Source organism: Benincasa hispida, chromosome 5, assembly GCF_027475165.1.
Source record: "Benincasa hispida cultivar pf3 chromosome 5, pf3_genome.v1.1, whole genome shotgun sequence".
Lineage (NCBI taxonomy): Eukaryota > Viridiplantae > Streptophyta > Magnoliopsida > Cucurbitales > Cucurbitaceae > Benincasa > Benincasa hispida.
The window spans coordinates 35,049,905-35,061,146 of NC_143482.1; the positions used below are offsets into that span (position 1 = coordinate 35,049,905).

The 11,242-nt window shown below is 32.0% G+C and overlaps 1 protein-coding gene across 1 annotated transcript; it reads left to right on the forward strand.

The window, feature by feature from the left end:
* Window positions 1-1,412: 1,412 nt before the first annotated feature.
* LOC150036063 (uncharacterized) lies at window positions 1,413-2,024 on the forward strand. The gene has a single exon (XM_090314100.1). The coding sequence runs from the start codon at window positions 1,510-1,512 to the stop codon at window positions 1,828-1,830; it is 321 nt and encodes a 106-aa protein (XP_090170226.1). The 5' UTR covers window positions 1,413-1,509; the 3' UTR covers window positions 1,831-2,024.
* Window positions 2,025-11,242: the final 9,218 nt, after the last annotated feature.

Consider the following 11,242-nt stretch of genomic DNA (forward strand, 5'->3'; position numbering starts at 1 on the left):
TTGTGTTTGGACCTTTTTTTTGTAGTTCTCTGCCTTACTATTCAATCCTCTTTATAGTCCAAGTAACGTCCTCTTCCATAACACATTTTCCCAATCCATGGAATTGAAGTAATCTAAATCCTTCACATCAATTAATAAGATCTTGTCAACATTAGCCCTCATCTTCCCAATGTCATCTTCACAGTACCCATGTCATTTTCAAACTTCATCTCCTTGTACAATGTCTCTAAGGTACCAATATGAATGTCCCCCGCAAAATCATCCAATATGAATGTCCCCACAAAATCATTCTTCAAGTACTTATTATGTAGTGATCCAGCTACTTCAAGACTCCTCACAACTACTGGATTAGGTGACCGCCACAATCCCGTCACCAATAGGGAGACTTCTTTGGTGAATGTTACAATTGTACCATTCAAATCGAATGTCATTGTATCCTTCATATCGTCTTCAACCTCCCTCAATAGAATGTAATGGACCAATGGATTGTTGAAGATAATGTCCATGTCCACGAATCACCTAAATACCGTGTCTTCCTGTAGAGGGCAAGCTGAATGAGAATAAGCTTCTCTTTCACTATCTTGTTAGTCGTCCCAATGTGAGAGAATAGGCTAGTCGCCTGGCCTGGGAAACGATCCTGGGGAGGAATCTTGAATTGTCTAGCAATACTGCACAAAATAACAAAAAATAGGGGTAGATGATAATTCTGTCAATACTCGATACACGATGCATGACACTCGATGCACGATACAAGATACTAGATTTCTCGATACCCAATACATGCTACATGGTGTCCCTTACTCGCTACATTACAAGTGACTAGATGGTCGATTATCGAGCATTCGGTTTGATTTTCCACCTTCATGCATTATCCAACTCAAACCCTCAACTTTAAACGGTCCGAAATAACAAAAATATGAAAACTGAAATGAAACAAACTCGAAGTCCAGCCAAACATGCAAGATATGAGGCAATCCGTACAAAAAAACCCATAGATCCTCATATATATATGTACATACATACATAGATATATATATATACATACATACATAGATATATATATACATACATACATACGTACATATACATACATAGATATATACATACACATATATACACACATACATACACATATACACACACATACATACACATATACATAATACACATACATACACATATATATAATACACATACATACACACATATATATATATACACATACATACATACATATACATATATATATATATACACATACATATATTTACAGAATTCACCATTGTGACAAGAAATTTCAATTGTCGGGCATACTAAACAAACATGAAAAACGTTAGCGCGTGAGTAACACGCGCTCGTAGATTAACATGAATTAAAATTGAAATGCCTCCATTTCTTCCTCTCTTTAAATCTCCCACTCGCATCGCATCTCTCACAAAATCCCTTCCAATTCCTACTCAACAAACTCTCTCTCTCTCTCTCTCTCTCTCTCTCTCTCTCTCTCCATCAATGGCTTCTCTACACATCACACTTATGGCATTAATGGCGCTGTTCTTGCTCACCTCCACCATGGCCCAGTCTCCGGCGCCGTCGCCAAAGAAATCACCCCACCCACACTCCCCCTCTTCCCATTCCCCTAACCATTCTCACAAATCAGCGCCGTCGCCGTCGCCGTCGCCGTCGCATTCGCCTTCGCCTTCACTGGCCGTTTCTCCCTCCCCCCCTCCCGCCGGTGCTCCTGCTCCTGCCGCTAATGCTGCTCTTACCAACACTTTCGCCGTCACTTGTTCTCTCTTCGCCGCCGTCTCCGCCGCTGCTTTCCTCTTCTAGATCCCTACTCTGACCGCCATTCCTCCGCTTTCTCTCCCACAGGATTGTCCTTTTTATGTTCTGATTACATTTCTGTCCTTTATTTTTATTTTTTTTAAATCTTTTTTGCTGCGGATAGTTGTAAGGTATGGTGGAATCTGGCGTTTGTGAACACATTTTCTTTTTCGTCTCAATACTATTATAAATTAATTTCATGGATTTGTTTCTCTATTATTCACTAATTACAATTAGATTAAATCATAAGTTTATTCTATAAAATTTAATGTCTCATCTTTCTAAATTATAAAGCTAGTCCCAACTTTTTTTTTTTCTTTCAAATTTTCTTTATTAGTATACATAAAATTGAAAATTTTTAAATCTTTTACATATAAAACTCTTACTCATATCTATTAGATAAATTTGGCCCGTTGGCTAACATTTGGATTTTGAGTTTTTGTTTTAAATTAAGCTTATAAATATTAATTTCACTTCCAAATTTCTTCTTTTGTTATATATTTTTTTACCTATAGTTTAAAAAATCAAATCAAAATTCGAAAACTTAAAAAAAAAAAAAAGTTTTTAAAAATTTATTTTTAGAATTTGAAATTTGGCTAAGAAATCGAATGGTAGTTAAGAAATATGCAAACCATTGTAAAAAAATTGGAGAAAATATGCTTAATTTTCAAACAAAAAACAAAAATATGATTACCAAATGGGGTCTTAATTCTTAAAAATGTTACATTTTTTAAAGACATATTAGATACAAATTGACATTTACTAAAAAAAAACATTCATATTAGTCGCAAACATGTTTCGATACATTTGAAAGTGATTTTTGAGTGACCAAAATCACTTTTGTCGTTACCAAATCACTTTAACTTCCTTCCAAATATTGATGTTTTGCAAATTGTGAAATTGATTTTTGAAAAATCTGAAATAATTTAAAATCAATTTTACAATAATTTAGTTGTGTGATTTGATTAGGAGTCACTCCAATTTTTTTATTTGATTTTGATGGCATGTAATTTTATTTTGTATATATCAATGATAGAATATAAATACTTCATATTACGTATATCAATATATTGATATACCCAATTTGAAAGAAAGAAAAGCATATCAACAATAGTATTGATATGCAAAATATGAAATATATCATCCAAAATGATATATTTAAAGTATAACATTAATATTTTTATTTTTTTTTATCAATTTTAATTCAAAATACATTTCAAATATATTATTAGTATATCAATAGTATTGTCATTCATTTAAAATGTAATGCTAGGTATTTTTTTGGAAAAGACAAATATATTTTAAGAAACCAAGACCATAACTTCAACTTTTTTATAATCGCAGTGTGGCAATCACATAGCAATTACATAACAATCACATACAAATCAGATAGCAATCAAATTTTCAGGCGGAAGTTTTTTTGTCATGTTTGCAAAAAAAAAAAACAATAGTATATTAAAGTTGCAATTGCCCCTTTTTTTAGCAAATAAATTTTAAGTGTTTCATTGATGTATCAATATTTTATCAACATTCATTCAAAATTCATTTAAGATTTTATAGTGGTGTATCAATAGTATATTAGTCATTAAAAAATTCATTTGTGTAGCAATATTCATTTTTAAATCCATTTTAACTTTTAAGTATCCCATTGATGTACCAATAGTATATTAATTACATTTGTTATAAATTAAATTTCAAGAATAACACATTGGTGTATCAATAGTACATACCAATTACATTTATTCTAAATAAAATTTCAAGTATGATATTGGTGTATTAATTACATATCAACATCAATTCAAAATTCATGTCAAGTATATCATTGATGTATCAATAATTTATAAAGATACATTTAAAATGGTTACCAACCAAACGAATTGAACTATATACAATAAGTTGATGATGTAATAAAAAAATAATATAATACTTTGAAACAAATGAATAAGAATTCAAACTAAGTCCATGAATAATAATAATAAATGTATGAGCACTTGCTGACAGATAATTTAGTATAATGAATGGTAAATTTGATATATTAATTGTATAACCGACCAATCTACCAAATATAAAGTATATAAATTGACTAATATATAATAAAATATATCAGTTAACTGATACACTAAACATAAAGTATATTATATCTACTACTCGTATACATGTTGATATATCAAAAACGATAAAAGTGGAATAATAAAAACCAAAAATCACTACTACAAAAACAACATTACTTGACGCTTGAAATTTAGAAGTACTTCACGTTTTTATGAAAAAAATGTCAAGTAATATGTAAAAGCGTCAAGAATAATGAAAAAAGCGGAGGATGGCTGAATTTTTCGGATTTTTTTTTTATGTTGTCTAAGTACTTCATAGTCTAAAAACATCAAGTTTAATTTTGTTTTCTGGTCATTTTTAAAACATAAGTATAACTCATTTTCCTTACGTTTTTTATTCTTAAAAAAATCCTCGCGCACACTTCATTTCCATCTATGAAAAGAAATCGACACGCCCAAACCCAATCCTGATTTTTCTGTCTACGAAGTTCTTCTCGTGCGATTACCCAAAAGTTAGGGTTTGCTACAATCGGTCCCTTCACGCTGCCAAGAAGAGATTCCACAATGTCGTCAATGGTTCCACACTACTGGATCGATGACAGTACTAATGTAAATCCCCTGTAAGTTCAATTCACACATTTCGATTCTACTTGCTTTCTTCTTTCTAAAAAGTTTGTTTGAATTTGTAGTTTAGGTTCTTCAGCTCTTTGTAATGGATGATGCTCTCTCTGGTTGATGTTTGTCTCTATTTTCTTGATGGTTTTCTCTCTTTCTTTTCTAATATTGGTCTCTGTTTTCTTTGTTGGTCTGGTTTTATTTGCAAATTTTTGGCGTTGTTCTTGCTCAAAAGTGAATCACGTTTTGGTCCTAAAATATTTGTTTGGTCTTATTTGATGTTTTATTTGAAAATTTTGGCGTTGTTATGCTCTAATTTTACTAGAATGTTTGTTTGGTCCTAAAATGTATTCAGTTCTTGAACATATATTTGTTATATTGGATTTTGGAGCTTCTGTTCTTCAAATAATCTATTTTAATAACTCTCACTTTACATAGAAAGTGAACTTTCAATTTTGTTATGACGGTTGGCTCTACATTTCCTTCTTCTATTGCTTTTGGCTTTCAATTCTGTTTTCCCTTTTTTCCTCTGTATTTTTGGTGTCTTAAAGTAACTTTTTAGTTCCAAAATAAGTGTACTTAATTTTCAAATTGTACATTGTAACTTTCCTTTTAAAATATGTGTCATTTTTTTTGTACAAGTGTTTAACACATTATTGTGCTATTTGTCCAAATGTCAAATAAGAACATATCAATTAACCAACCATGGGCTATGGGCTATTCTCTAACCACAAACACTTCATAATCTCTATCTATATATACATTGTCTCCCAGTGACCAATTTTTTTAAACATCTTTAACTTCTATGTGATTTGGTAAAAAAGTTTCACTATCTCTAGTACTCATCACCTAGGACATGGATTTGGTCAAAGTTGTCACCTAATTTGTTACCCACACGTTATTTGCGAAAAATTAATTAATAAGTTTCATTTGTAAGTGCCATTTATTTAATATGAAGGATATAATTTTATCGAAAGTTAACCATTAGTCGTCATCTTTTCTTACTCGATTTAAAATTATGGATAAATCGTGGATGCATAAGAGTAGATTATCCAAAAATTATGAATTGGGTTTAGAAAATTTCATCAATTTTGGATTTTCTAATACAATTAATGTCTTTATTCGTTGTCCTTGTTTGAAATGCGGGAATCGTGAAAACCAAAGTCATAATAGTATTAGAGATCATTTATACGTCAATGGAATTGATGAAAATTATAAAATTTGGTTTTAGCATGGTGAACAACTACCTACCTGATCCTTACATGGGGAATCTTACAAGTTTGACATCTACATGTATGAAGAGAACAATGTTGGAAGTATAAAAGAAATGGTTGAAGTTGCTCATGAGGAATATTCAAAATACCCAAATAAATTTGAGAAATTGCTTAATGGTGTTGAAAAAACATTATACGAAGGATGCAAAAAATTCACCAAGTTGTCTATATTGGTCAAGTTGTATAATTTAAAAGTTAGATATGGATGGAGTGATATTAGTTTTTTAGAACTATTCAAAACTTTAAAGGAAATTTGCCTACTACCAATGAGCTCCCAGGATCAATGTATGATGTAAAGAAAACATTAGGTACACTAGGAATGAATTATAAAAAGATTAACGCAAGACCTAATGATAGTTGTTTGTATAGAAAAGAATATGCTAATGCAATTGAATGTCCTGAATGTGGTGAATCAAGGTGGAAGTATGTCATGAATACAAACAAAGGAAAAAAAACAAATTCCTACAAAAGTTGTATGGTATTTTCCACTAATTCCATGGTTTAAAAGGTTGTTTAGAAGTATTGACTATGCTAAAAATTTGATTTGGCATGCTAATGAACGAGAAGTAGATAGTAAATTATGATATCCTACAGACTCTCCAGCTTAGAAGTTAGTAGATTTTATATGGCCAGACTTTGGTTCTGAATCTAGGAATCTTTGTTTAGCATTGTCAGCTGATGGAATAAACTCACACAGTGAAATGAGTTCTAAATATAGTTATTGGCCCGTAATGATAGTTATTTATAACCTTCCCCTCTGGTTATACATGAAAAGGAAGTTCATGATGCTATCAATGTTGGTATCGGGTCCAAAGCAACCAAGGGATGACATCGACACATACTTAGCACCACTAATCGAAGATTTAAAATTCTTGTGGGAAAGTGGTGTTGAATGTTATGATGCTCATCAAGAACTATTCAATTTAAGGGCAGACTGGTTATGGACAATCAATGATTTTCCTACATACAGAAATCTTAGTGGATGTAGTGTGAAAGGGTATAAGACATGTCCAATTTCTAGAGATAATACGTCTTCTATAAGAATGAAATATGGTAAAAAAAAATGGCATACCTTGGATATCAAAAATTTCTAGCATGCAATCATCCATACTAACGTCAAAAGAAGTCATTTAATGGTCATAATGAGCTCGGAACAATTTTTGAACCTTTGTTTGGAGAGGCTATATATTCAAGAATAAAAGTTCTTGGATTTCCAAAAGGAAAGAAGAATAATAAAAAGCAACCTGCGAAAGGAAACATAAAGAGTTGTTGGAATAGATTGTCTTCTTTTTTTGAGCTACTATATTAGAAAAATCTTCATGTTAAACATTGTCTAGATGTGATGCACATTGAAAAAAATGTTTTCATGAATACATTGGGTATGCTTCTTAATATTCTTGGAAAAAGTAAGGATGAATTGAATGCTAGACGTGATTTAGTCCATTTGAAAATTCGACCAGAGCTCGCACCTATTAGCGGGGACAAAAACATCTTCATTCCTTCTGCTTGTTACACTCTTACAAGGGAAGAAAATGTTGTGTTTTGAAGACATTATCAGAAATGAAGGCTCCTGAAGGTTATTCATGTAATGTTAAAAACCTTGTGGCAATGATAGATTTAAAATAATGGTTTAAAATTTAATGATTGCATGTGCTCTTACAACAATTGTTTCCTATTGCTATAAGATTTGTGCTTCCAAAACATGTTTCGTATGCAATAAATCAGTTGTATATATTTTTCAATTTTATATGTATTATAATTGTGGATGTGCAACAATTGGAAAAGTTGGAAGAAGATATTGTGATGACCATGTGTTTACTTGAGAAATATTTTCCTCCTTCATTTTTCACTAACATGATGCATCTCACGGTACATATTGTTAGAGAGGTCAAGCTTTGTGGGCCTATGTACCTATGGTGGATGTATCTCTTTGAAAGATACATAAAAGTTATATAGTAGAAGAAGCCGTTGAATTTTGTTCAGACTTTTTATCTAGAGTGTGTAGAAAATAAGATCTGAATTGATGATTTTCTATGTCTCAATTGATCAATTGAATAGGTATAAATAGTTTGATACAACACTAAAATTAGCTAACAAGAACCCCTAACAAAACTCAACTATCTAAAAAAAGGAGATTTGACTTTGCAACATGAAAATCCTAACAAAAGTAATTTAGAATTTAACATCTTCCCTCAAACTCAAGGTGGGAGGGTAGAAACCAACTTGAGTTTGCACAGTAGTTGAAAAAAGCGTCCAGAGGGAAGGGCTTTGGTGAAGGTGTCGGCTGGTTGCTCAGTTGTAACTATGGATTGAAGGCACAAAGTAGAGTTTTCAACATGATGGTAGATAAAATGGTAGTCTGTCTCTATGTGCTTTTTCTGTTCATGAAAAACATCATTATGTGCTAGAATGGAACTGTGATTGTCATAGCGAAGAATAGTGGCAGAATTTTGAAGAGCCCCCATGTCAACCAATAGCTAGTGCAACCACAAGACCTCTGAGGTTGCATCAGCAAGTGCACGATACTCTAATTCAGTGCTGGATCGAGAAACAACCGTTTGTTTCTTACTCCACCAAGAGATGAAAGAATCACCCAAATAAAAATAGTAACCTGTGATAGATCGTCTATCCATAGGATCATCCACCCAATCAGCGTTAAAATATCCAGACAGAACCAAAGACGATTTAGAGGAGAATTGAAGTCCATGTCCTAGCGTACCTTTAACATAATGCAGGATACGAAGGGCAACTGTGAAGTAAATAGTATGGAGATTAGACATGAACTAATTGACAATGTGAATCGCATAAGCTATGTTTGGACGAGTTACTGTTAAATATATAAAGCTGCCAACCAGTTGTCTATACAGTGTTAGATCCGGGAGGGGAACACCATAAAAAAGATCAGACATTGGAATCCAACGGTGTCGGTGCTGTGGTAGAATCAGTGATACTTGAACGAGTTAACAGATCTGATGCATACTTCACTTGAGATAGGTAGTATCCATTAAAGCATAATGAAACCTGAAGACCAAGGAAGTAAGTGAGCGGTCTCAGATCTTTCATCTCAAAATGTTCTCCTAGATAGCGTCGGAGATCCGAAATAGCCTGAGGATCATCACCAGTAATGATCATATAATCCACATATAATAGAAGGAGAATAAGTCCACGAGAAGTTTTCCAAGTAAACAAAGAAAAGTCATGCGCATTGGAGGAAAATCCAAGCTGAGTAACTGTAGAGCTGAAAGTTGTAAACCAGGCACGGGGAGCTTGCTTGAGCCTATATAATGCACGGTGACGAAGACATACCTTGTTTGGTGGAGAAGATACGCCAGGTGGTGGCTGCATATACACTTCCTCAGACAATGTGCCATTGAGGAAGACATTCTTAACATCCATTTAAAGAAGGGGTCACTGCCTAGCAGCTACTATGACTAATAGACTCCAGACAGATGTCATTCGTGTAACTGGAGCGAATGTTTCTTCATAGTCAATATCATATTCCTGTGAATACCCTTTGGCCACCAGACGAGGCTTATAGCATTCAACAGATATATCAGAGCGGGTCTTGATTTTATAGATCTACTTACATCCAATAGGTTTCTTGTCAGACGGTAGATTAACCTTGTAGTAGATTAATGACTTCACAACAAAACCAAATCGTTTTTGCTCCTTTTAATCCAAGGTAAGTAAAGTTTTACTAGTCAATTCATTAAAGGTTCTTGTATTAATAGTAAATATATACTACTTGTACTTTATTTAGTGATCATTGGACACTACTGGCTATTAACGTATAAGATGATATCGTCTATTATCTTGATTCATTAGAACATAATCTCGAGTAGATATCAGATAAGTAACAAATACGTAAGTTAACTTCTTATCCTATGATGCTTTTCTTCATTTTAAAGTTTACTTTATTTTACTGTTTTGTGGGTATTTCTTGGCAATAGGGCTATTGCGATTTTTCGATCCCAGAAAAATATTCAAAAAGGTCGAATACAAGCATTATGGAAAATTGTAAAGGCAAGTATAAACATATTTATTCGTTAATTAAGTTATATATATGTAGGTTATTCCTAGTGTGAATGCAACATAAATTATTTTTAGTTCATGTATTATTGCAGTGTCCTTTATAAGTTGGAACCACTTAATGTGGATACTATGTGATGAGATATATGAGAGATATTATCACCGAAGGGAGCAAATTAGTCACAGATTTGGTATGTTATTAATTAATACCTATTTACATTATTCTCAATAGTTCAAATATAACATTTAACAAAACCAAGTATTGACTTCAGTATTTGGGCTTTATATTAGATTGATACGAGGTATTCGTACAACCAATTTGAGTTGGGCGAGGTGTGAGTAGAGCTAGTTGAATTTTTGGGTCCCTATATGTGACGATGACGATCTGCATTTTTTGGATATTGACATTCAAGTTTTTTAAGATATGGGTTAGGCATATATTGTTGATATTGGATATAGGGATAGAATGTTCATATGGTAATTTTGGAAACGTGTGTGTTGATCTATGGGGTACGTAGATCTATATAGTTTGTGTAATTTTTGGAATTGTAGATATTTGGGTTTGTTCTTTGGGGTTTTTTGTTTATATTGGGATTGAACATTCTTAAATTGATCATATGCATGGTCGAGTTGATAGTCTTCTATATAACTTACAAATTAGCTAGATTGTTCACGTATGGACTTTGTAATGAATTTTGTAAACATTTTATGTTGTGAGTATACATATGACGACAACTATATTCAAGGATGTATATGCACTTTTGTTAGCTAGGTTGGTGGAAAGTTTCGAATTATTGAACAAGTTTAAAGAGTTCAATATATGTGTTGTTTGTTTACTTGGTTAATAAAATGATCGTTCTCTATATCGTTGTTGAACTTCAAAACAAAAAATTACATAGGTAATTTCTAATAGTACATTTTTCTAAAAAAAAAAAAAAAAAAAAAAAGACAAGCTTGACAAGCAAAACGTATCAAGTATTCCTTAAGTTGTCAATTTTTGGGTGTCAAGAAGAAATTACATTTGACAAGTAAAAACTGTCAAGTTATCAAAAACTTTATCTATAATAAATGCTAAGAATTTAGATACTTGATACTTAAAATAAGTCAACAGATCCCATATACTTTGACATTATAACGTATCAAGTAAATTGCAGCTTGACGCTTTTAACCAGTCAAAAAATTTCTCTTATTCTTGATACAAGATTACTTGACGTTTTTATAAACGTCAGATAACACTGATACTTGACTACGAAAAAACGTCAAGCAATACACTTTTTGTAGTAGTGAACTAGATCTAATATTTTTTGCTGTATTTGTAATTTTTTTTTAAAAAAAAAACATTTCTAAATTTACAATTTTCCGAATGTTTTTTTTTTGCTATGTTAGCAACTGCCCCTATTATTCTTCCCTTTATACTTGAATAATTAATATATATATATATATATATAT